The following is a 27,705-nucleotide window of genomic DNA, read 5'->3' on the forward strand; positions in this document are numbered from 1 at the left end:
CTCTTTTGTGGAATCCGAAGCAGATCATCTCTGACATGCCGAGGTACATGTGGAAGAGGGGCTATACACCTGGATTCCAGGGTGGACATCATGAGCTCATCATCACCATATACATCATGCAGCACAGTCAAAACCAGCAAACAAATACCCAACTGCAGCACTTTGGTGTGGTTTACATGGTAGTAACAACCAAGAACACTGCAAGAATGTATGAGGAGTAGTTGAGGCAAATAGCATAGCATATAAGGGGAAGCTAGATAAGTACATGAAGGAGAAAGGAATAGAAGGATATGCTGATAGGGTTAGATGAAGTAGAGTTGAAGGAGGCTCATGTGGAGCATAAATGAAAGCATAGAACAGTTGGCAGAATAGCCTGTTTCTGTGCTGTACACTTTATATAGCTCGATGTATTGAGCAGATTCCCACCCCACCCCCCCAAAATAAATGCAGACTACCTACTAATGCATGCAGAGAAATGCAAAATAAAGCAAACACCTTTGCTCATAATTTAAACTGTCATCTCCTTTTAGGAAGCCTGCAGGCCAGGTCCCACAATTCCCTGTGCTATGGATGGAATTTCAGCTAAAATCATGAGATTTGGCGTGGGATCAGTTGTACATAATTATTTCATTTCAGTCAGGCCTGCACAAGCCTGTTGCTTACCCTGATTTTTGTCCTCCAAACTGGCTGTGGCAAAATGTAACACGCTACAAATCAGGTATGCAATTTTTACAGCACCTGCCCACCCACCAGTGAGAACCCTCGCCAATAGTGGTGTTTGAACAAAATCGGTGCTACTCTATTAACAGGCTGACAGAAAATTTTGTACCGAATGGTTAAACTAGAGCCAGATAAATAATGAGAGTTAGGACTTAAGTTTCTTTCTACAGAAACTGCCATCTTCATCAATCTTTTATTACTTGAAGTGGTTTAGTCTCATGGTACCACTTCCTTTTCCTGGCTTCTTTTCCAGAATAGAGCTTATTATTGTACACTGAGCAAATAATGAGCATGTGGATAATGAGTCATTGGAGTTAGGACTAACAGATGTAAACAGCAGAGTGGCTTTAGTTCCTGCAATTACTGTATTTTTTCTGTTCTCACACATATATATCTCTACATAACCATATAAAAATACATGGTAGGAGTGTGGTCAGCTTTGGGATTAAGTCATGGTGACAAAAATTGTCATTTTTGTACACCTCCCCCAAACAAAACATGATTCCAGGGCAACATTCCCTCTAAGCTGCGCGGGTGTGCGGATGCCCAGTAATCATTAACGGGCCGCACCGGGGACATACAGGCCGCACACAAGCAGCGGTTCCTTTAACGTGTGGGTATGCATAACAATCTTAAAGGGACCTTGCAGTGCATCAAACAGGCCACACACAGCGAGGGGAAATCAGAGGGAACATTGTTGTAGGGCCTGGAAATTCAATTGTGCCCAAAAATGGGTGCATAAGGGATGGGGAGGGTGCTGCAGACTCACTTTATGAAGCTGGGCTGCAGGAGGGCAATGGGTTTGAGGACATTGGTTATAAGGACATAGAGACTGTTGGTATACTGGGAAGTGGGAAGAGATGGTTTAAGTGAAACAATCTCGTATGAGTTGTTCTCTGGCAGCAAGGGAAACTGCAGCTTGATGATGCTACTCCAGGCCATACAGGGAAACCTTGGGCCTTCCATGCTTTGCCCACTCTCCCGACCAGACTTTTCCTCCTGGACTCCTCTAATCCAGTTAACCTTGTGCCAAGATTGTTCCCATGTTTCCCAGCAGCAGCGTTTTTCCAGCCTCCACACACACTGATTGCCCCCAGAGTGTTTTTTTTGTTACAAATGTTCAAAAAATATTTGAAGGAACAGTGGAAGTGAAAGTATTAAGTAAATTGAAGTCAGATTTCATACCATTTATTGAATAATGGTGCTATACCCCTATGTCCTCAGTACCTTGCTCTATGGCAGCGAGGCCTGGACAACGTATGTCAGCCAAGAGCAATGTCTCAATTCATTCCATCTTTGCTGCCTCCGGAGAATACTTGGCATCAGGTGGCAGGACCGTATCTCCAACACAGAAGTCCTCGAGGCGGCCAACATCCCCAGCTTATACACACTACTGAGTCAGCGGCGCTTGAGATGGCTTGGCCATGTGAGCCGCATGGAAGATGGCAGGATCCCCAAAGACACATTGTATAGCGAGCTCGCCACTGGTATCCGACCCACCGGCCGTCCATGTCTCCGCTTTAAAGACGTCTGCAAACGCGACATGAAGTCCTGTGACATTGATCACAAGTCGTGGGAGTCAGTTGCCAGCGTTCGCCAGAGCTGGCGGGCAGCCATAAAGGCGGGGCTAAAGTGTGGCGAGTCGAAGAGACTTAGCAGTTGGCAAGGGGAGAGCCAACTGTGTAACAGCCCCGACAAACAAATTTTTCTGCAGCACCTGTGGAAGAGCCTGTCACTCTAGAATTGGCCTTTATAGCCACTCCAGGCGCTGCTCCACACACCACTGACCACCTCCAGGCGCTTACCCATTGTCTCTCGAGATAAGGAGGCCAAAGAAGACCCCCAAAATAATAATAATGTGAATTAAGGTATCAAAATGACTTGAACTAGGGAGAAAAGAGAAATGGATGTGCAACAGCACCACCTATAGTCCTGTCTGGAATAATCTGATAAATGTTCTTTTATACTAATATACATGAGCAGTTAAATCAGAAATGTAGGATTGCAGATTGCTGTATTGCCATTTTTGCCCCTTAAGTACAGAATCCAAAATAATATATGAGTGCTCATAGAAATTCGTCTTAGAACAAATATCACACTTTGGCCAGGATCTTGTGGAGGCGGCAGGGCTCCTGGTGCCGGGCCGAAAAGGCGGGGGGATCCTGACCTCAGCCTTTTTGCGTCTCCCCACCCCAAGTGCGATCCTCCATTGTTCCAGAGGCAAAGCTTCTGGCGCTGGGATCTCCATCCCTTTAAAGACGGGGATCCCTCCTCCTAGAGCTACCAGAGGGCTGGCAGCTCAGCAGTATCAGCAACACCACCAGCTGTGGATGGCCACAGCCAGAATTGCACAGACCTTAGATCCAGGCCCAGCGCTGGAACCCCGGATCTCAGGTAAGTGAGGCTGGGTCTCTGGGACCAGTCCAGAAGGCCCTGGCGAGGTGACATATGTTCGACGTCCAGGAGGAGGAGCAGTCCATGGAGGCGGAGGTTTTGCTGGCGGGGCTCCTTTGTGGGCCACAGATTGCCCACAGAGGAAGACCCTTTCCCCCCCATCAAGCCCACAGGGAGTGCACCTTTCGTTTTATAATGTGCCCTTCAGGCGTGGCGGAGTCACCCCCCTGCCGCTGGTTAGATCCCAGTGGCAGTGGGAAGAGGCCATTTAAGGGGCTCCATTTGCCTCTGGGCAGGAAGGCCATTGTTGGCCTATCCCACTCTTGGCAAATCGCTTGACGACGGGGCAGTGATGGGCTCTTCACTACAAGCCGCGATTCTATAGGCTCTCCCTGCCTCTGACCCTGCCTTGGGGGCCCATAAAATCTGGCCCTTTGAATTTGCTGCATAATACAGATTCACTTGAGAATCAATGGGCCAGAAATTGATGGGGAAAAATAATGGCGGCTTCACAGCGCTAAGAGTTAATGTGTTTAAAATAAATAAACAGCAATTTATGACAAAGTGATTTCCAGTTCTCCAGAAATTACTGAACGATTACACCGCTGTGCCGTTAGCACCACCAATACCAAACAAATTGCCATCTCACCTGCATTTCCACCCCCCCTCACCCCCATTGTGTGCCATGAGATTGCTCGACTTATTTCGTTAATGCAAACGAATTTTGTTGCCGCTATTTTGGAGTGATAATTCATGCCATAAGGATCCTGTTAATGATGTGACTTATGGTCCAAACATGCCATACAATCTTGGAGGGGGCAGTGAAACTTTAGAGTCTCACTCCCGCACGTAGTAAATTGTTCCTAGAGGTATTTTAAATTTTAAAGTATTTTTCTTACTTTTGCTTTCAGTCTCTTTTTTATTTTCTCTCTCAATTCATTCTTTCCCTCTCTTTATTTCTCTTTCTGGATATAATTTGACTCTAATGTACCCTATTTACTTCTCCATCATTGTCTGTTTCCTTCTCTATCTTCAAATTACATTGCTTAAGGAGATTGACCATTGGACCGGACGCTCACGAAGTCCTAGTTGCCCTGTTGATGTTACTGTGCAATTATCAATTCATATGCGCAAAAATAATATGAACTGAAGGGTGAGGGAAAGAATCAAATTCCTGGCACTTCTCCAGCAATTTATGGAGCAATAGATTTGAGTTTTGATAAATTCACATATTTAAAGGCATTTAATGTTTTTTTTCCAAAAAAAATGTCTTTAAAAAAACAATTGGACATATCTTTATCTCCAGATAATTTAGGAATTTTCAAATATTTTTGGTGAAAGCCTGAAATTGTACAACTATTGTACAACAGATTGTTACGGTCAAATGAGGAGGGGTCAAAGGCCTTTCCCTCTTTTCTGTCTCCTTGTTTGACCACAACAGGTTTAATTCTTTCTTAAAGTGGATGTACTGGCCAATTCAGCAGGTATTTGATTACTTACTTGCTATGATCATAACAAGAACCAATTGGATAGCTTTTCTTGAGTTTAACAAAGAAAAATGTTAACTTTTTATTGTATTTAAACCGAACTAGATAAAATAATAAACTACGCGCTAACTTTCATTCGCACACACATACTAGAGGTTCACTCACACACACACACAAATAGGTTACAGAGTGAGGAAGAGTAGATTGGTCGAGTTAGAGTCCATAGAAAAAAAAGGGGTGTACAGTCTGTGGAGTTTGGTGATTGCACGGGCTTCTAGCTGAATTCAGTGGTCTTGAGGCTTTTAGTTTGAAGAGACAGATGACAGATTCGGTGGGTCTCTTGGAGACAGTGATGCAGGTGATTTCTTCCAAAGGGGTTTCTGATTGTAGCCAGAGTGTGCAGACATAGTGGGCTGAATTTTACGCCGCCCCAGTGTGTCGGAAGGTGGTGTGGGGGCGGTGTAAAATTGAGCGGGAGGCTCTGGGAGGCCTACCCGCCCCGCTTCTGCCTCCGGCCAAGTTTACGACGTTGGGCAGGGCGTGGGAAACAGCCCACCCACCCGAGGCCAGTCAAGGCCCTTAAGTGGCCACTTAACGGCCACTTAAGGGCCCTCGCCCGCCTCCATGAGTATTCTACCCATGGCAAGTGGGCGTGCTGGGGACGTGAAAGGCAGCCTAGCGATAGCTGCTGGCCTACCGTGCCCGGGGGGAGGGGGGAGCATGGCAAACAAGCACAGGGTGCCTGATTGAGGACCTCCCCCACCTCCCAACCCACCGCCGGGATCCAAGATGCCCCCTCCCCCCCAAACGACCACTCCAGCCTCGCAAAGAAAGGACCGATCCCCCTGGTGAGGCATGCCCCTACTTACCTTCCCTCCAGGGTTCCTGGCGTCGGCTGGGCTGCAGTCCCAGCAGTGGCCGCCAATCCTGGTGGCGCTGCTGGGACAAAGAGCTGCTGGCTCGCTGATTGGCCGGCAGCTCACTGAGGCGGGACCTCTTCCCTCAATTGGGTGGAAGTCCCACCTCGGGACAGTTAAAGCCCGGGGACCCTAAAAATGCGGGACGGATCGCTGGGCTAGGCGGAAGCGGGTTCGCCACCAACTTTCACGTCGGTGGCGAATTCCCATCTGCCTGAGGTAAAATCCAGCCCAGTTAGTCAGCAAGCTGAAATGGATAGAGAAAGAGGGACCCCTGACTTGGGTCAGCATGTGTCAGAGTCCAGATGCCTCTCCTTGCTGCTGCAGAGAAGCACCAGCTTAAAACGATAGATTGGAGGGGTGGGAGGTGTTGTCACATGATAGTCACCCAATGATTCAAGCATGGTAGTTAGCAGTGTATTTCTTCTTGCTAAAATATGCACAGTGAAGTGCATTAGCAGGCCTGCCAGAAAACCTACTGTCAATGTTAAGGAACACTAACTTGGCATAGGGTTTTGTGCAGAGCTCTCCAGTGTGGAAGCGGTGGCCAATGCCAAGAGAACACCTGCAGATGCATCCATGATGTAGTGTTTGATGGCCAATGACTCAGCTTCTGTTGCAGTACAAGCAGAAGCCAGCCAAAGTCTGAGTGCTGGAATGGAAGCTCAGACTGAAATCATGCAAGCTCAGCTTGCTGCCACGAAGGCTCAGATTGCTGCCATCAGAAATGCAGATACTTACGTTCAAAAGGGGCTTGCAGGGTGTCACAGTAGTTCAGCAATCTGCCCTCCACTACATTGTTAGGATTGCTGTGGCACTGCCGGGGGAGTGGCATGGCACCATGGAGCATGAACCTGCTGTCCTTTCTCAAGATGACAACATTTGTTTTCCAACCTCTGGCAGTCCATCCTTGCTGTTGCCTGTCGGTCAGCCAGCCCAGACTGCTGCCACCCATACCAAGGTGGTGCAGTCTGAAACGGGGCCTTCTAGGCCCAGAGCTGCTAGAGGTTGTCCTCCAAGACTATCTGCAGACTCCTCCAATGAAAGTCAGCAGCCTTCCACCAACCATGCTGCACCCACTGGGGTGGCACTGCATTAGCACACTAAGACAGTCAAAGGCTTACTGAAGACAGATAGTAAGGGAATGCACATTGGGTGATTAGTAGACTTTTGTGTGCAGTACAGCGTTGTTTGATTTAGTAATATGGTTTGGAATGTTTATTTGATGATGGCTTTTATTTTAGCATTTTGGCCAAGAGGATGTTGTGATGGTCAGTGAGAGAGGGAAAGTAAGGTTTGGGACTGTGGATAAATGGGGAATTGGAGTTGCGGTCACTGGTACCACAGTTAGATGAGTTGATCACGGACACCTTAGTCAGAAAGGGGATATGTCGGTTGCCTCCTCCCTTCCTCCTCCTCCTCTTCATCTTTCTCCTCTGCAGCTGGTTGCCAAATAGCTGGTGGCAAAGGCCGTGTCCTAATGATGGTGATGCTTTGCAGCATTCCAAGTACTGCCGGGCTCCTCCAGAACAGTCCAGTCAGCGGAATTTAAGCATACCAGTGCCCAATGACATTTTGTGTGGCGGCATGCTTCTCGTTATATACATGCTGCCCACATATGCATGGGTTGTGCATTGGAGCCATGAGTCAAGTAATCAGCAGATAGCTTTTATTGCCTAGTACTCACCCTTTGGTTTGCCATGGTTCAAATACAAATGGTACAGTGGACTAGCAAAGTATAAAGGCATCCTAACTGCTGTCAGAATACTGGGCATAGACCTGCTTGATATGGTCACACTTCAGGTGGGTGTTGAGGGGATCCCTTCTGGTTGCAGTATGTCTCAAAGTTGACATGTGGCACCCTGCGCCATGGGGAAGCCTGCAATTCTCGCAATGCTGGGTGCTCACTCTGCTCCTCTCTGGCAAAAGTGAATTAAATGTTTTCAGCTCTCTTGAAATACAAAAATTCAGTGACCTCCCTTATGCAATAGTGGTTAGGGAGCCGGAAGATGTTGCAAATATGATCTGCTCCAGCCTGGAAGGAGGCAGACACACAGAAGTTCATGGACACATCTCCTTCATAGCCACTGACAATGCAGTCCTTGCCCTGCTCCTAGGTTACAGTTGTGGTGCAGCAAGAGACAGATTTCAATGAGGACCTCTTAGTAAAAGGGAGTTGTCTGGCACACGGTTCCTCACTGAGGTTCAAGTAGGAGAATTGCTCCTTCTCCTCCCTCGTCCAGCAGAGTGTCCTGCTCCCTGTCTTCACTGCTTATTCTCCCAGTCATGCTGTACGCCAAGGGGAATTCAAACTGCCCCCATGTCTGGGAGCAAGTGATTTGTGCAGAATCCTTGAAGTTCTTCAGCACGTACCATGCCACTCCTTGTAGACTTCCAGTTGCTGTCATATGTTCAGCTGTGCCGGGTTGAAAGGATGTTAGCTGGGGCATTCATATCCAGTGCTGGCATCAAATCAGCATTACACGCTGATTGACGTCACAATCTGCCTACTGAGCATCCTTCTGGCAGACACTCCCTGTGCATGTGTCCTCACGAAAATGGTGTGTTGGTGCAGCCAACACCAGAGTGTGTGCATGCACCACGGATGCCATTTTGAAGGCAAAAAGGCAACCATAACGCCAAAAAAAGAGCACCCAGATTTTGCAGCCCCAGTCTTTAACAAAATTGACTTTGATGTTTCCTCCTTCAGGCAGCATTTCACTGGAGAAAGGGAGGAAACTGGCAGGGGGAAGGTTTGCTTTTCTATACCATTCAGGCAGATATTTTGATGGAGATATGAGAATACCTAATGGCAATAGTGATATGAGTCCAGACTGTTCCTACCTCCCAATTGAAGGTAGTTTGGATTTGGGTTAAATATAGAGGTCAAATTACAACAAATAAAATCTTAAAATATGTCCATGTTTTGTGATACAGAAGATATTGTCACATAAAGATGTAGAATTGTGATGAGCAGTAATTTAATATATTTGAGTTTAGATGTGCCAAATTCTAATGGTTTTCTTTATAATCAATAAACTGTCTTTTATTATTTTACAGGATATGATTAATTTATTGAAATAAACTTAGTCACATTATGTAACACCCTTCTAAAGTACCAGTTGAGAAAAGATTAACATCCGTATGTATCACACAATTTGAAAAAATCCCAGTTCTGATTCCTGTGAAAGGGTTTCTCATAGAGTTTTTCAATGAGAAACTGTCATCTTTGAATAAAGTGCCTTTGTAGAGGTGAAGATTGACATGGTTGGAACTACAGATAGTTCTCAGTAACTGCTTTTACATTGATCTTAAAGCAGTGCTTGTGCTTCTGTTTCCTGACACAGTTCTCTCACATCCAGAGGCAATCCCAATGTAAACTCAACAGAAACTCTTAAGACTGCCTGCCTGGACAACCCAGTAAAAAAATCAGATATTCCAGTACATGGGGGTAGTGAATCTGGCAAGTTTACATGCGGGTTGCTATTGAATGGGGTGGGACACTTGTGATGGTAATCAGCTCTAAGACAAGTATATAAAAGCAGCTAGTGCTGCTGTCAATGATGCACTGTATCTAATATGAACCAAATAGGAAAAAAGTGATGGAATTTGATGAGAATATACAGAATTCAGCAGCATAAGAATCAACAATAAATTGTTGAGAATTTTGTGCTGATTTATATGTACAGTTGTCGCTTTAATTTTATGTTAAATTTAATTGGTTACTTGCCACCAAATACAATTGAAAGTTAAATACTCATAATTTCACTACATTTCCGTTTGAATGTTTTCAACATTTTGGATAGTGTTAAAGGACAAGGTTCCAGTTACAGTACAGTATACCTTGTAATAAAGATGTGATGGGTGACCAATAATGTGGCATTTTTGCATGCTTATACATTGGCCCTGATATGGGAGGGAGGGAGCATGGATGTGGTGGGTGGGTAGGGGGGGGGGGCGGGTGGTGGTGGGTGATGAGGGGGGGGACGGGGTTGCTACTATGAGGGATATCCAGGGAGGCTGGAGGTCCTGCCAAATTTAATGTTAGGACCTCATTACCATTTTCTTTACTCCACTTCCTGCCCAGCAGCTGGCCAGATTAACAGGCAGCCAGTAAAGATCACGGTGGAGGGGGAGGTTGGGTCAGGGTCAGACTGGCAATTGGGAGGGAGGCGGGTCCAAGAGAAATTGAGGGTTTGGAGGAGGAGCTGATTGGTCCAGCAAATCGTGGCAGACAATTTCACTGAGGGCCCGAGGGAAGCAGCACTCCTGCTCCTCTTGACCCACAAGCACTGCTATAAAAAGCACTTACCTGTGGATCCAGCTCCTCCCACCTTCCTTTAGCTGCTGGGCTTCCTAAACTGCAGGAAATGGTGCAGGAGATGTTAAATTCAAATGGCTGCCAAAATATCAGGAATGCAGCCTCATTTACATATAACTATGGACCCAACTCTCCAGAATGGGTTACTCAGATATCCCCAAACCCGTCACTTCAAACAGAAGCAGGCGTGTTCGTGGCAGGTAGGGGTCAGGTTTCACGAATTTGACTATTTAACCCCTGCGCTCCCCAATTTGTCGTGGGCGGGGGGCGGTGAGTGAGGGGTTAAAGGTCTTCTCATTGTACCATGGAATAGGATGAGATTCCCCCATGTGATTCCCATGCAATGAGTGCAATCTCAATCACAAATTTAGAAAACCATTTGCATGAAGGCAGTGAAATTTGCTGTCCTGCTCTTCCCACTGGCCTGTTCAGTTGCAGACCTGAGAGCAGGTAACTCGCATGTCTTTTCAATCACAGATGGATGACATAGGAATGAACGTAACTCATAAAATGCTGGAAAAAACTCATAGCATGACTGCTTGTATATTGTTTGAGGTTTTCTCGATAATGGGAGGGAAAAAAGAGACTGGACAATCTTCTTCTTACAGAGAAGCTGAAAGGGTTCTTGAATATGCTTTTGCACCAGAAAGCAGCAATTTTAAAGTTCATCCCATGCTGTATTTATTATTTGAGCTGTATTTTAAATTAAATACATTTTTACTTGGGTTGGCGTAACCAATTTTGAGAGTTCGGGTACAGCAATGTCACAATAACCAACAGAGCTCATCTCAGAAAACACTTTATTTTTCTTCAACAGATATAAAAATCGGGAGGGCTGGGCTCCTGCCTCATACTTGAAACAGACTACCAATGATCTATTGGGTCAGAAAATAACTTCAGGGCAGTCTATCCATTCAAGTGCAATGGACCTTGATGGAATTGGCAAACAGCCAGCCTCCACTAAAGAGATCAGAGAGAAGACATCTTTATTTGACCAGAAAGATGAAAAATTTGAGATCCGAGGGGCAGTATGTGCTGATGCGAAAGGCAGTAAGTATGTACTTGGTCGATGCAGCAACATAAAGTGTCTTCATTAAGTGTGACAAGAAACAGATGGCAGTCACTTGCTGGAGCCAGAGGAACTCTCACTTCAGAGATTCCATTTCAGAAGATTGCCAATGACAGCACAGATTCCAGGGACATACAGTAGTTGGGATTAATTCATCTAGTTGATGTTGCTCACCGAAAAGGTGAAACAAAAGTTGAGACTCTTCCTGTATGACTCAGCAATTTTCAGATAGGAGAAAATTGAGCAGGGTGTTTGTGGAGCTAGGGTGAGAGAGAAGGACCAACAGTAAGTTGGTGTGTTGCATTTCTAATTACTTTGACACTTGAATTTATGAAATTATATTTTCCTGGCTGTATACCTGAGATGTCAAGTTCGAAGGACTGGCAGTATTGTAAACTTAAAAAGATCCCATAACTTTTTAAAATTTCCATGGGAATCCTTGGAAAATTTAAAATATGACTTTACACTAGTGTGGAGTTACACTGCGCCCATTGATGGTTTTAAATTTTCCAGTGGAAATAGTCTTACAATTGCTGACTTCTGTGTGCTCAGAAGTCATATGGGGCCTGTCTCCTGAGTTGCACTGCCATTCACAGAAACAATTTCACATCACCATGGGAACTCTAGGGATCTGTGAATCCAAATTGCCTGTTTTCATTTCAGGCTTTAACAGTTGCCTCAGCAATTCTCAGAGGCTATCGTCCGGTGCTTTTTCAAGTTTCCGATTGAAACTTTTCAGATTTTATGTGGGTCAAATTTAATGTCCAAAAACTCATTCCTGCTTTGTGTTTAACCTTTTTCAGAATGTGAGATGTGTCAAATATAGCATTTAACTTGCATTGTCTGAAGAAAGATGAAAATGCCTGTTCACCTATTACTTATATTGAATATGGGAAGGGGTCTTGGCTTTCTATACAACAAAAGTTAATTATATTTCTTTTAAACAATACAGAATTACCAAACATGAGACAGAGGCCACCCCCACGAAGAGATCTTACTGTGGTGAGTATCATACGGTTAACTTGGATTCATATGGAGCCTTCAGCCCAAAAAAGTCCCAAATAATTTTGCAACATGTAAATGAATGAACAAATGGGCATAGCAGGAAGGGAGAAGTGACCAAATACTTAGTTAAAATTGGGTTTGGAAAAGTTTATTTTGTAAGTGGTCAAGACAGTTGCAAGTATTTTGATCAATGGTAGAGGGGGTTTGCAGAAAAAGCCACAGAGTCAAAGGGTAGTGGTGTGTTGGAGGCAAATATGGTTGTGAAGGAGATTGCAGAGTTAAGGTGGGGTGAGACCCTTCTCTTCAAGGCAAGAAATGAAATATATAACATTGGGAGAGAAAAAGTCAATAGGCTAGAATTTACTGTCAAAGTAACATTGAGGCTAATGGCTCTAACCGTTTTTTATACACAAGTTGCACAGCAGCCTCAGGTGAGGTCAGATGCATGGTTAAATGTGAAAATCCAGATTGCTGTCTGAGGTATCCTATGAGCTTCCCAAAAATGCCACTTTGCTGTCTAATTCACTAATCAAATGCAGTGATCAGCATGGGGTTCCTATACTTGCACTGTAGACACAAACTAAACTCACCACAGAAAGTTTTGGCTTGCCCATTTCTGTCTAAGTACCCTTTTTTTTAAATGGTGTGATAAGACTTAATTAGTACCAAACAATTTCTCTGGCACTAAAAATTAACTGTTACAAATGTGGAGACTCACTCCTTCAGCTTTGAATTGTTGTTGGAGATTTTAAAACAATGTACTTTTTTTCCTTTTTCTTTCGATTTTTTTTCTCAATCGAGTCTTTCTTTTCCTCTATTTTGCTTTCTGCACTCGATTTTACATTGAATTCACTATTTGATGTAACTTATCTGGATTTTCAAAAGGCCTTTTATAAGATGCCCTATAAGCGACTAATGAATAAGGATAGAGAATGTGGAGTGGCAGATTGAATTGCTAGCTAGCTTCGAGACAGAAAGCAGAGAATGGGAGTAAAGGGTAGTTATTCAGAGTGGCAGAAGGTGGGAAGTTGTGTTGCATCAGGATCAATGCTGGGCCCACTGCTGTTCACAATTTATATTAACGATTTGAAATTTGGAATCGAAAACACAGGGCTGAATATTTATAGCTCGCCGCCGATCTTGGTGGTGAGCTTCCGGATCGGCACGGTGCAGACGCGAGGTGGGCATCGCGGAGCCGCCGCAATATTTCACACAGCTGCTCATTAACATGGAGGGGGCAGAACACCCGCCCCCAATGACGTAAAGGGGGTGGGCACTCTGTCCCCAGCAATGGCATCCTGCGCCACCGCACAGGCGTCATGCCATTTTTAAAGGGCTTCAAGCTTTTACACAACATTTACATTTTTAAAGAGAACTGCAAGTGTGATTTAAATTTACACATTCAATAAAAGAACAAAGCCCCCTCTTCCACCCCCTAAAGACCTAACAAGTTATTTATCTCCCTCTCCCTCCCCTCCTGAAAAAACTTTTTTGCTGATCCCGAACTTTCATCCCCAAATGTAGATATCTTGACCCTTCAACCCCTTCCCACCATTCCCTCAGCCAAAAGTAACAGTTTTCCACGCTCTTCCCCCCCTCCCCTCCCACGCCCCTCCCTGAAAAGTTCATTCCTTCCCCCTCCCCACCAGTGTTCCACCTCGGATTTCCGGACGGAGAGCCGAAGGCACGGGACTTCCGGCCATCGGCTGGAATATCGGCATGGGACAGCCGTCGCTACAAGTTAAGTCATTATTCATTCATTAAACTTTATTAACCTATTTAAATTAAGTTTTTGGCACCGAGCGGTGGGGGGAGCCACCCTGAGTCATCGTTGCCACCAGTAAAATGGAGCGGGGCCTTCCTGGCATCAAGGCCCGTGGCAGGCCTCTCCCAGAGATAATTCCCAGGCCCCCCCGCCACAACCCCCGCGTCAGGGTGCTGCTAAAAGTCAGCTCACAATTTCTAAATTTGCAGATGACACCAAATTGGGCGTATAGTCAATATTGAGGAGGACAGCAACAAATTACTGAAGGACATTAATAAACTTGCTAAATGGGCAAATAATTGGCAAATGAAGTTCAACACAGATAAATGTGAGGTAGTGCATTTTGATAGGAAGAATAGGGATGTCACATTACTTGGAAGGTACAAGTCTAGGTAGGATAGAGGAATAAAGGGATCTCGGAATACAAATACATCAATCACTAAAAGTTGTGCCACAGTTTAACAAGGCCATTAAAAAAAAAACAAGCAGTAGGCTTTATTTCTAGAGGGCTAGAATTGAAAAGTAGGAAAGTTATGTTAAATCTGTATCGAACCTTGGTCAGACTGCACTTCGTGGAGTTCTGTGCAGTTCTGGTTCAGAAAGTATATAGAGGCACTAGAGAGGATGCAGAGAAGATTTACAAGAATGATACCAGAAATACTAATCAGGAAAGGATTGATAGGTTAGGTCTCTTTTCTCTCGAAAAAAGAAGGCTGAGGGGCAATAAAGGTATTTAAATTATGAAAGGTTTTGATAGAATGGATACAGAGAGAATGTTTCCTTTTGTGGGGTAGAGCATAATTAGAGGCCATCAATATGAGATATTTACCAGGAAATCCAATAGGGAATTCAGAAGAAACTTCTTTACCCAAAGAGTGATGAGAATGTGGAACTCGCTAACATAGGGAGTGGTTGAAGCAAATAGCAAAGTTGCATTGCAGGTGAAGTTAGACAAGCATATGAGGGAGAAGGGAATAGAGGATGACAAAGATAGATTTAGATAAGGAAAGATGGGAGGATGCGCGAGTGGAGCATAAACCCCAGCATGGATTAGTTGGGCTGAATGGTCTGTTTCTGTGCCATACATTTTGTGTAATCCTATGTATGTAATCCTATTCTAACTGACACTTCTTGCTCAGACTCTGCACTCTTGATTAATAATTCTTCTGTCCGATTATTTAAGGAGTCACACGGTTGCTTGCCCTAGTTCATACTGGTTCCAGGTGTTTCTTAGAGGATGCCACACCACTTACAATATTTGCAAAAGCTCATGGAAATTAAATGAGCATGGACAAGTCTAATGAATGTTTGAGGGCTACAGTAAATTTCGGCCCAGTGTGATTGAGTTAGGACATGGTATGGGGTGAATGGATCTTAATGTGGGTGTAGGATATGTGCAGCAGATCTTTAGTCAAGTTGGGGTTTATGAAAGGTAGGGTATCAGGAAGTATGTTTGAAAAGGTATGTATAAGGGTTTCAGCAGTGGAGGCGCAAAGGTGGAAGTAGGTGGCCTAACTAATGGATAAGATGTGGCATTTATAGCTCAACTTAAGGTCAAATGGGTTCCTGTGATTATGCTTGGTCTGGCCCAGCCTGAGTAAATAGGAGGAGGTGGAATGGAGTCATTCCTTCCTCAGTGGCTTAGTGACAATTTTAAATTGATGACCCCTTGACACTGACTCCCCAACCAGAAAAGAGTCTTTCCCTATTCACCCTATCAAAAACCTTCATAATTTTAAGAATTTTATTTAATCTCCACTGAACCTTCTCTTCTGGAAATAGTACCAACTTTCTAACTGCTATGCTTTACACATTCACCTGAATTTTTTATAACAAGCCTCCTGTGAGACACTTTATCAAATGCCTTTTGAAATTCCATGTGCAATGCATCATATACACCATCGTATTACAATATTTGTTGTAAAACCAATAACACCTCGAGCTGGGTACCCCTGCTGCAGTAACATTATGAATCCAACAGTGGGCACTAACCAGCGTTATCCATTTATGTCATGGGACAGCATGTCTTGGTTTTTCTTATTAGGTCTTAAATATGTTGTAAAAATAACCACAAAATGATCTTTGTTCCACAAAATTGTCATATCATTGTGAAGATTTTATACAGCTTATCTTTTCCTTCTCAAAACCTTCTGCTCCTCAAGGCTCTAGAGGAAGTTTGTAAAAAAAAATTATAATTTACCTTTCATTGGCACCTGGGGGGGGGGGGTCAGTGAAGAATCCTGAGTGGGACAAGTGACGGGGCTTCCCCTTTCCTTGCTAACTAATTTCTGCAGGGGTCCTTTAACAGGACATTTCGGCCCCTCATTAAAACATTCAAAGCATCAAATGTCTGTTTCATGTATCTTCCCAGGACGCCTAATAAATTGGTTCCACAAATTAAACAGTGGAACCAATGCCTGCCTAGATTGGGCACAGGCTATGCTGCTGTAAAATTATTATGGTTGTCACCCATTTTATGCCTGAACAAAAAAGTTACACATACCAATTTCTATCCCACCCCCAGTGTTCTCTGAGAGGTTGCAATAAAACGGTCTGGCTATAGGCTTGCAGTTAATGATTAATTTGATTGTCTACTGTTCTGCACTTTTCTGGCTTTAAATTATTTGAAAGATTTTAAATGCATTAAAATATGTGTAGTTGCCAATAATAACTTTTCTTCAGAAATAACTGAAAATATTTTAAACATAATAGCTTCTCTTATGTGGACAATTACTAATTTATTTGTAAAACAGAGAATATGAAACATGAATGACAAAACATCGAAGTGGACTAAGTAAATGATTTTAGGTCTTTAATAACTTTATAAACAGCCACGTGGATTGAACCTCCCGAAACCACCAACTCCTCCTGAAGTAGAAGAAGAGTTTTACACCATAGCTGCTTTCCAGACAACCATTCCTGATGGCATCAGTTTTCAGGCAGGACAAAAAGTTGAGGTAAGCCAATGAAAACGCTGTATAAATATTAGTAATGTAAATTTCATTATGAGCTCATTATAATATGATGGTCTAAAAGAGTTTTGTTTGGTAACTGTGTGACATTTTTACTTTGGTGCACAACATTAAAATTCAGCACAGACGAATGGCAGAAAGTCTCCTGAGCCTTTTGGGAATTCAGTCTGGGCATTTTCAATCTAGTTCCAATCACAAATGGGCCTAATGCTTAAAATCTACAATTGACAATGAAACATGGAGTAAATTACCCTAGGGTTTCTCCTGCTCCACTACAACTTTGGCAGAAATCCAGGGTGTTCCAATGAAGTTATGGTGGTGTTTGTAGCCCGGAGGAAGTTCTCCCTCTTATACAGGCTGAAGGATAGTATGTGAAATGGAAAAAAGTAGAAAGCAGAAGGAGCTTTACACTATGTAATTATGTTTAATCTTACCTACTGCTCATACTGGGTGTCTGAAATAGAAAATATTCCATTTCCCAGATAAACCCTTAATGTGCATGAACAAACGTTTTATTGTTAACACCTTTAATGATGGCACATGTTGAAAGCAGACACAGGATGCAGTTTGAGTAGGTTGCACGGAATCTAGTTCGATGGAGTACTGCTTTGTCAGAGTATTTAACTTGGGGAATTTGGTGAGTGAGAGAATTTACACAGTGAGGGGAGAGGTGCTGTTCAGGTCTTTTACAAAACAAGGAGCAGTCCGAGTGAGGGAGTGGGAGACAGCAAGACATGGTGAGTAGCTGGTAAGTATTTCTAGATAATTGTCTAGAAAGTAAAGGCATGGCAGGGAATCTTAGCCTCATGGAATGCAAATCTTGTGCCATGTGGGAAATCGTGGGGTGGTCACCCTGCAGCTTAGAAATTGCAGGCATGGAGCGAACGGGTGACTGCCAGAAGGACAAGGAGGAGCAGGCAGGCAGGGTGGGATCCCATGAGTGTATCTTGCACTCCAACCGATATTCAGTCTGAATACTGATGAGAGGGTGGTTCATCTGGGCAGTACAGGCAGAGCCAAAACCATGGCACCATGGGTGGCTTAGCTGCACATGGAGGGAGGAAGAAGATTGGAAGAGCAATAGTCGTAGGGGATTTGATAGTGAGGGGAACAGACAGGCACTTCTGCAGCCGCAGACGTGACATAAGAATGGTATGTTGCCTGCCTGGTGCCAGGTTCAAGATGTCACTGAGCAACTGCAGGGCATTCAGAGGGGGCAAGGTGAACGGCCAAAGGTTGTGGTCCATATTAGCACCAATGACATAGGCAAAAAGAGGGATGAGATCCTGAAGGCAGAGTTTAGGTAACTAGGAGAGAAATTGAAAATCAGGACCTCAAAGGTAGTAAGCTCCAGATTACTCCTGGTGCCACATGCTAGTGAGTACAAAAATAGGAAGATAGAACTGATGAATACGTGGCTGGAGAGATGGTGCAGGAGGGAGGACTTTATATTCCTGAGGCATTGGAACCGCTTCTGGGGAAGGTGGGACCTGTACAAGTGGACGGGTTACACCTCAACAGGACTGGGACCATATTCTCGCAGGGGATTTTGCTAGTGCTGTTGGGGAAGGTTTAAACTAGCTTGGCAGCGACATGGGAACCTGAGAGTAAATTCAAAGGGAAAGAAGAAAAGCTGGAAATGGAAGGCAGAAAATTAGTAAGCATATTTGGATGGCAGAGGAAACCAAGACTAGGGCCAGAATTTTAAGTTGGGCTGGAGGCCACGCCCACTGACTGAAAAGTCTGGGGTGAGCCCGCCTCCACTGTGCCTGAGGAGCCATGCTGGGATTTTCTGCTCCCCAGGCTCTTAATTGGCCTTGGGTGAGACTTCCACCTCTTTGAGGCAGGATGTCCCACTGAATGGAGCCGCTGGCCAATCAGCAGGCTGGCAGCTCTTATTCCCAGCAGCACCACTAGGAGCAGTGACCACTGCTGGGACTGCACCCAGCCATTGCAAGCAAGGTGAAGGCTGGCCCCCGAATCAAGGTAAACTTTGGGAGCCTCACTGGGGACAATCGTCTGGGCCCCGGTGAGGCAAGAGGGTCTTGGTTGGGGGGGTGGTGGGAGTGTTGTGCAGTGGGGGCGGTTGGAGCTTTTGGGGTGGCTCTCCGTGGGGCACCCTGTGCGCATGATCGTGGAGCCCTGTTCCCCCCCCATTGCAGCCTGCAAGAAGGCCTCCAGGTTTTACCAGGCGGTGTTCTTGGGGCCTTTGCCGTATAGCCGCCGCCGGTAAAATACCAGCGTTGGCAGAAGGAGGCCCTTAGGTGACAGTTAATTGGTCACTTGAGGGCTTTGATTGGCCTGGGAGGGTGGACCATTTCTTGCTGCCGCCACCCCACATAAAATTACAGCAGAGGTGGGAAGGCGTCGGGAATGGCACCTCCACCTCCCGCTCAATTTTATGGCCCCCGTGCCACCAGCCTGCTTGTTGGGGGTTGGAAAATGCAAGAAGTATATACCGTGTGAGCTGAGAGCACAGATTGCCATGTCGGAGTATGATATAGCAATTATTGAAACATAACTGAAAGAAGGACAGGAATGGCAGCTCAACATTCATGGTTGCAGTGTTTCAGACGAGATAAAGAGGTTAAAAAAGGATCACAATATTAATTAAGGGAACAATTATAGCTGTAAAGATGGATGATATGCTGGAAAGATCGTCAAATAGGTTAAACTGAGGAACAAGAAAGGAGTAATCATACTACTGGGGATGTACTATAGACTCCCAAACAGTCAGAGGGAGATAGAAGAGCAAAGATGCATGCAAATTTCTGCAAAGTCCAAGAACAATAGAGGAGTAATAGTGCAAGATTTTAACCTCACTTATATTAACTGGGATAGAATTTGTGTCAAAGGCACAGAGGGAGCAGAATTCTTAAAATGCATTCAGGAGAACATTTTTAGCCAGTATGCAGCCAGCCCAACAAGAAAGGGGGCAGTTCTGGACTTAGTTTTAGGGAATGAAGTTGGGCAGGTGGAAGGGGTATCAGTTGGGGTGCACTTTGGTGGAAGTTATCATAATTCTGTTAGATTTAGGGTAGAAAGGGTCAAAGATAGACCAGGAATAAAAGTTCTCAATTGGGAAAAGGCCAGTTTTACTAAGCTGAGATATGATGTAGCTAAAGTGGACTGGAAACAGCCAACTGGAAACAGGTGCATCACTGCCAGATCAGTAACAGGCATTCATGTAAGAGATAGTGAGGGTTCGGAGCAAGTATGTTCCCTTAAAGAAAAAGTGTGAACTAACGAATCTGGAGCTCCCTGAATTTCAAGGGGCTTAAAGGAGAGGATAAAGAAAAAAGGGAAGCTTATGACAAATACTGAGGGCTCAAAACTGCAGAAAACTTAAGAGTACAAAAAGTGTAGGGGTGAAATTTTTTTTAAAATTAGGAAAGAAAAGAGAGGGCATGAAAAATATTGGCAAGTAAAATCAAGGAGAACCCAAAGATTTTTTTATAAATACATAAAGAGCAAAAGCATAACTAAAGAAAGAATAGAGCCAAATAGGGACCATAAGTGTAACCTGTGTGTGGAGGTGGAGGACATTGGTGTGCATCTTAATGAATGTGTTGCATCTGTTTTCACAAAGGAAAGGGATGATATAAACATTGCACTCAGGCAGGAGGAGTGTGAAATATGAGATGAATTTAACATCATGCGAGAGGAAGTATTAAGGGGTTTAACATCTTTGAAATTGGATAAAACACCGGCCCAGAGAAAATGTATCCAAGTTACTCAAAATATTTTTTTTGCTTCCTTGTAGGTAATAGAAAAGAACTTAAGTGGTTGGTGGTACATTCAGATAGGTGATGAAGAAGGATGGGCTCCAGCTTCTTTCATTGACAAGTACAAGAAATCCAGTAATGCTTCAAGGGCAAATTTCCTTCCACCTTTAGCACAAGAACTGGCAAAACTTAAACTTTCAGATGGAGCTACAGGAATCAGTACTAATGGAGATGGTGCCTTTTTAAATAGAGCTCTGCCCAAAGAGCCACAATCGAATGATATTGAAAATGAATCCGTAGTTCAACAGAGACTGAAGGACCGGAGAGGGAAGGATGCAAGCAAGAGCCCATCTTCTGACAACAAGTTCAATTCTTCCCCAAATGTAGAATCTCAGTCCAAGTTGTGTTCTCCTTCAAACGTAATAAGTAATGGCACTTCCAAGTTTAACAAAGAGAAGCCAGTTCTTCCATTAAAGAAAGAACAGATTAACAGCAAGTTTGAAGTGGAAGCAGTGGATAAACATTCAAAAGGACTTCCACCCAAGCCCCCTGTACCAGGAGGCATTTTACCCCTGTTGCCACCAAAAATGGCACCAAAAGGAGACAAGAAGCTGAGTGCTGAAGCAAATAAAATTACACAGTCAAAAGGACTTGAGACTGCGCCTAAGATATTAGCAAGTGAAATTGCAAAGCCAAATCTAAAGCCTGTAGGAAGACAAGCAAAGTCAAAGCCTGATACAGAAGACAAATCAGTGGAATCATCCCCAAATCTACCACTAAAGCCAAGACCTCTATTGAGACCTAAGCCACTTCCTATCATGAAAGGAGAAAGTCAATCTGAATCTGAAGTTGACATTTCCAACTTGAGAAGTAAGTTGAGAAGAGCAAAGCTGCCAGACAAAATGGGGGAGCAGGACTCCTCCCAGAATATTACTGGCAATCAAAATTACTCAAATAATCAATCCTCAATAGATACATGTAGCAGCTCTCATGGAAACACAGAAAATGAACCTCAATTGAAGCAAGATGTAGGAGTGAGCTCTAAAATAAGTGAGGTGAAAGTTCTTGAGAGAGAACAAAACAGCCTTGAAAATGAACATGATCCTAGTATCACTGAAGAGAAAGGAGGTATTTCAAAAAGTTTGAAGCCAATTGAGAAGAAAATAGATGATGCTCAACTGAAAGGCCTACCTTCAACAAATAAAGAAGGACCACCTCGACCAGTTGTGCCACCTAGAAGACCCCCACTGCCAAAGAAAACTTCCATAGAGTCTACAGATATGAAAGGTCATCAGAAAGATGCAGCTGAGAACAAACCTAACTGGGGACAAAATAAACCTGCCATAGCTCCACCGAGAATTAAATCGTGTTCATCTCATGAATACAGCAAAGATGATAGTAAACCTAGGGGAGGTTCAAAGGAGCTCCTCCCAGTAAAAGGAGCAGTTTCGTCCAAAGTACATGAACATAGAAAAGAACCAATTGTTCCGTCAAAAGTAACAGAAAGACAGGCAGATAAAATAGAACCAGGAAAAGAGATTAATGCTGCATCCATCAACTTAAATATGCCCAAAGATGAAGAGTCTTTATGCCTTTACGTAGCTCTAGCAGATTTTGCAGGTGATGAGGAGACAGCTGGATTTAAGGAGGGAACTGTTTTTGAAGTATTTGAAAAAAATACCAATGGATGGTGGTATTGTAAAATCCTAAATAGTGAGCCAACATGGGAGGGCTGGGCCCCTTCTAATTACCTAGTCAGAAAATAAGTATCTTAGTATAGTTTTTTTTACACTGCAAGATGCTTTTTCATATGTAATATTTAATTAGCTCATTAATTTATAGGTTTAAGCTTTCTAAAAGCAACTTAATACATTCCTTGTATGTCTTCAACCTAAGTTGGAACAACATGAAGTGCATGTCCGCAAAGTGCAGGATTTCAGTAATTATGACACATTTTACACATTTTCATTTAATAGTCTGTTTAGTCATGATGGTCTGCCAGTCATCACCCAAGAGCAAACAAATAGTTTTTTGTTTGGAGAACGTGGTAATGGGTATGGTACTGGACTAGCAGTTGAGATCGCACCATGGCAATCTGCAATATTGCCTTAAAAACCCAACTGGATCACTAGCATCCTTGAGTAAGGAAGCTAGCCAGCCTTACTTAGTCTGGCTTAAATGTGATCGTCTTGTAATGCCTTCTGAGATGGCCATTTGGTTGTACAAGAAGTTGCTGTGGAAGAGTAATAAATGCAGCCAGCATCACCCAACATAAAGAACAAATTGAAAAAATTTAATATCAGTGTTCCATTTATGCAATACTTACTTACCGAGGTTATTTAAAATGTGTTTTTCTCATTGGCAAGAAAATGAGAATTAGTTGTTTTATTGCCAGTTAAATAGTTGAGTACATCAACATAATCTTGAGATTCGCAAAATTCCAATAACATAAAGGTTCATACTAATTGCAGGCATCTTGTAATGTAAATCTGGTACGAGCAAATTCTGCCAAAGAAACTGTTGTTCCTTCTTAAATGATAACATTACTCTGCATCATTTTTTGTATTCTTTTTCTTTTATATTGTAGTATTGTCCAAAGGTAGATTATGTAGTTTTGAAACACCATAGTTAATATACTGCTTCAGAAGGCCATAAAAAAGATACAGCTATGTTAAAAGGGACGCAGTAGTTTAGCCACTGATATAATGCACGTAAAGTTTAAAATTCAGTTATACACACAAGTAACATGTAGAGTCTGCTGTAGAGCTTCCCTACAAAAGACAGAGCATATAGATTTCTGTCATCATTACATATTGTGAAACCTAACTACATACAGTTATGTCGTTGGTATACTTAAAATACCTCGGAGGACAAGGAGTTGTTATATTTGAGAGATAAGTGGGTGGATGACACTTCAATCCAATTAACTATTTGGTGATGTTCTTTAATGATCGGGAGGTTTAACTTTAAGTAGACAGCAGGATTTGCTGATAGGTTTAATATTGAAACAAACTCTCTGTTACAAAGAGTATACTGAGAACAATGATCAACAGAATTTAAACTGAATAATGCTTCTCTCTTCATTCTTGTTGCACAGATTATGCTTTTGGTTGATCCCTCATGAATGTAAACTACATGGGGTCTTTACAAGGTAATACCTAAAACATATTAGTTGTAATGTAGCATAGATTTCCTCAAACATTTATTGGGCTTGTTTGCTTTAAGAGGGCTTGACTGGTATCAAGCATAAACTCTGGAGCAAGAGACTTGAAATGTGAAACATGCTTTTAAAAATTAACATAACGTCTCTAAATAAAACTGAAAGGCATTTCAAAGTAGCAGAAGTAAAATACCTCACATTTGAACCAGGGAACATGAATATTCTCCTGTCATGCAACACCAATAAAGAATATTTAAGCAAGCGCGATGCAAAAGTAATATACTTTGATTTGGTTAGGATGAAAGAACATTTTGAGAATATCTGTACAATATTTATGCAGCACTGGAGATTACACTGGCCTCACACCCATTTGTATTCTTTAGCTTTGCTCTCGCCTTACAGTGGAAAGCATCTGAAACACCTAAATCCATTGCCATCTAGCATTGTAGAATAAATTTCAACTTGAAGTGTTTAACACATAATTGTGACGAGTATATTTTATCCATGCACTTCACATCTACACTGGTTTGTAAATGTTGCCATTGACACAGTAGACAACAATGTGTACTGCCAAATGCCACTGGAATGGAAGCTTGACCAGGGGAATTCCCATATCTGTTTTTGTGAGTTTGCATACAAGAAGGAGGTGTGTATAAAATATTACATTTTGATATCTAGGAATATACATTAAGTGCCAAAACATTTGTGAGTAATAAATTTGTATCAGGTTTCTAAAATCCCAGCTTGCAAATAGTGTGTCATGTGATATTCCTGGAATATACTGAAGCAAAAGAAAAATCTAATATGCACATCTCATCTAAGCTTTGACTCTCATTCAAGACCTCAAATTTCTCTCAATTATTGAATGTATTTTTATAATTGCATTGCTGACTGGTTTTGGATAAAAGATGGACCAGCATTAATATTGCTTATCTTGATAAAATACATAAAATAAACATCTGAGTTATGGGTAAAATTCAATGTTCAGAATGGTTTTGCTATGGAGTTAATGGCTACTCTTACCAGAAAGCCATTAGAGAGAAAATCCAAACTAAACGGTTTTCCTTACTGCCCTGCATGGCTATAATTTCATAATAATCTTATAGACTATACCTATCCTCAGCAATATAAATCACCACTCACTGTACAAATACTTTGCTGAGACCAACCATTAATCTGAATTCTTGTTACACAGATGATACTTAAAGTGGAGGGAAACTCTTGAGTCAAATACTGTAAATGGTAGGTGCTTACTACCAGCTTGTTAACCTAGTTAGCTAGGTATTTACAATTACCCTAAGTGCAGCATTTCCCTATTTGAAAGTGAGGACCCGTCACAATGAACATCAACTTTCCAGTAGCTGAGCCACTGATACATACCTGAAAGCAGTTCATCTGCCATTGCGCAGTGCTTGACATGGGTTAACCCAAAGAAAGGGGGAAAATGTGAACCAGGAAGCAATCAGAATTTATGGGCATTCACCATCCAGAAGAATCCACTGCTCAGAATTACCCACGAGTGGCTCGAATTTAGCATTCTGCTGGGATCATAAGGAATGATTGATAGTGTGAAGCACCTAGGGATATTTTCCACTATTAAAGGTGCTATGTAAATGCAAATTGTTGTTGAGAAGACAGAAATGAAAGTTGGCACGGGTGCAGAGAGTGGTTGTGAAGTTTGAATTTTGGCCCAGTCAGAGTTTTGCACTCTCTGATCTAGACCATACACGATGTAAGAATACTTCAAGACACTTAGTGGAAACCTTCCATTTCATAACACTGACATTCTTCACTTTGATAAGCATGTTTACACAAACAATAATTTATGATAAACAACAGGGTTTATGTTTTAACGTGCATTACCTCTGTAAAAGTTCACTGAACAGCAATGAAAACCTGACCATTAAGTGAAATAGCAGTGGCTTGTGCTGATCTTTGCATTTGACAGGAAAAGTTTTATGTGGGAAAGAACAACAACTTATGAATTCCTGACTTAAGTATGAAGGGATTTTGGCTTTGATGTCATGTATGCATAATTCTGTTCAGTTGTCTGTATTTCAAATACCATTACTGTAGAAAACATTACAAATGATAAACTGTCAATTTGAATTTTAGAGAAGCACTCTCTCAAATTGCAACTGTGTTTTTTGTTACAAAGGTTTATTTTGTAGAACATTAATAAACACTTGCAGCTTTTGTTTTAAATATTTCTTGTACACTGTATTTTTGGGAAGCATGGGAATTCTGTACTGAAGCTCATATCAAATTTCATCCAGTTTAGTTAAAAATTTTCAGTGTTGAAAAGATATCACAGTCATTGATAAGTGGCCTGTTGTATGATCATTTCACAAAAATTAATACCTCCAACAGAAAGATGTGTATATATAGGATGCCCAATGCAGTGTCTATAATAGATAATACTATTTTATATATTGCTTGTATTAATAAGATGGTTACTAACATGACCAAGTAAGTAATTTAAGTATTGCATACCAGCATAACTTTTTATATTAAAGAATTACATTTGCAACTCAATCACATCTCCAATATACCTCAATATTCTTGTTAAATTTTGTTGTATGCTTCAGATTTTTCACTATTAATTAAAACAAAGGTTCCATAAATGCCAGTATTCAGAAAGGAGATTTATTTCAGTGATGTGAAAAGGAATGTCGATGTCAATCCATTACAGTTTTGCTTTCCTTTTTCCCACCTCCTCCAATTCTAAAAAGTTTGACTTCTTGTTGGAGTATAATCCAAGAAGCTCGCTCAATTGATCATTCATCAGTTGTGAGTATTGACAGGTCATTCACAGAAAGCATCACAGCCATGCTTAACCTGTACTTACGCCCACCTGTGCACCTTTCCAGCTGGCAATAGCATCAGCTGCCTCTGCGCTGGTGCCATTTTTAAAGGGCTGCCAGACCTGCACAGTCGAAACCCATATTCCCCCCACCTCGCCCCCCGAAATACTCTGTAAATTGATTTCTGGCCCGTACCGCGCACCCCCCCCCCACCCCCCCACCAATACAATGAAAATAAATGGCTGCCCCGTTTCTGCCCCCACGTCCCAAACACTTACTTTTAATTTCTGACCTTTCCCCACTTCATCTGCACAAAGTGCAGAGGTCAACCCTTCCCTCCCCCGCCATCCCCCCCACACACTAGAAATGCAGAGTTAACCCCCCATTCACGCCTCCCCACCCCCATCCCCCACTTCCCTAAAAGTCCTAAGTTCCCTCCTTCCCCACCTTGGTGATGCCAGCTTTCCCTGGACGGAAAAGTGAAGACGTCTGAGTGCCAGCCGTTGCACAGAAGATCGCGGACAGCTGGCAAGATTGCTGTGAAAGGTATGTAAATGTATGTCTTTCCTTTATTTAAATATTTAAATTTGGGTCCCGTCGCTGAGCATGTGGGAGGTGGTGCCGCCACGGAGCCTCGCTGCCACTGCAATCTTCTGGCCCCATCCCCGCCATAGAGCCCGACGTCAGGAGCTCAACAGAATCCACCCTCCTGGGCGAGTTTCCCTTTCCTCTCTAGAATTGTGGCACTCCTACTGCTGCCCTGGCTGGGATCATCTATGTCAGCACATATCAGTACAAGAGTCAGTTACCTGTCCATATACATGGTCATTTTAAATTAACAGGATTGAGAAATTTCCGCCAAATGGCAGATTTCCAACATTGGGGATTCGAAAATCGTCATTGGCTTCTTCCTTTAACTGCTGAGTATTTATTTCAGATTTCCAGCATTCGCAGTAGTTTGCAGTTGTTCTAGTTAGAGACCAGGTGAGGACTATCGCCAGTATTAAAGATGGTGAACACAATTCCAAATATTGACTCAAGCTGGTTTGCCAGCACTAAAGATGGCAGTGGTTGTCATTGGCTGAAGGTCCTATGCCAGTATTAAGATGGCAGTGGACATTTGTTTAGCAACAGTGAAAAAGTGTGTCTCTCTACCAGCTGAGGTCAGTAAACAGAGAGGGGAGTCACAGAGAAGAGGGACACAGAGAGGGATGCCATGGAGTGGGGGGGGGGGCATGAACACAGAAAGAGAGAGGGAACTACAGAGATGGAGGACGCCGGGGTGGGGGGGGGGGAGAGACTGAGGAACAGTCAGAGGGAGACACAGAGAAGGAGACAGACATAGAGAGAGAGACTGACGAAAGAT

At 43.0% G+C, this 27,705-nt stretch overlaps 1 protein-coding gene across 2 annotated transcripts in view; it reads left to right on the forward strand.

Moving 5' to 3' along the window:
• sh3pxd2b (SH3 and PX domains 2B) overlaps window positions 1–26,095 on the forward strand; it is a 336,589-nt gene extending 310,494 nt beyond the window's left edge. For both annotated transcript variants that reach the window (XM_068043410.1, XM_068043411.1), the window contains 4 exons: window positions 10,657–10,889; window positions 11,861–11,910; window positions 16,510–16,635; window positions 20,414–26,095. In XM_068043410.1, coding sequence (XP_067899511.1) covers window positions 10,657–10,889; window positions 11,861–11,910; window positions 16,510–16,635; window positions 20,414–22,141 — 2,137 coding nt within the window. In that variant the 3' untranslated portion in view covers window positions 22,142–26,095. The remainder of the gene's footprint in view (window positions 1–10,656; window positions 10,890–11,860; window positions 11,911–16,509; window positions 16,636–20,413) is intronic.
• The last annotated feature ends 1,610 nt before the right edge of the window (window positions 26,096–27,705 follow it).

This window comes from Heterodontus francisci, chromosome 12 (assembly GCF_036365525.1).
Source record: "Heterodontus francisci isolate sHetFra1 chromosome 12, sHetFra1.hap1, whole genome shotgun sequence".
Lineage (NCBI taxonomy): Eukaryota > Metazoa > Chordata > Chondrichthyes > Heterodontiformes > Heterodontidae > Heterodontus > Heterodontus francisci.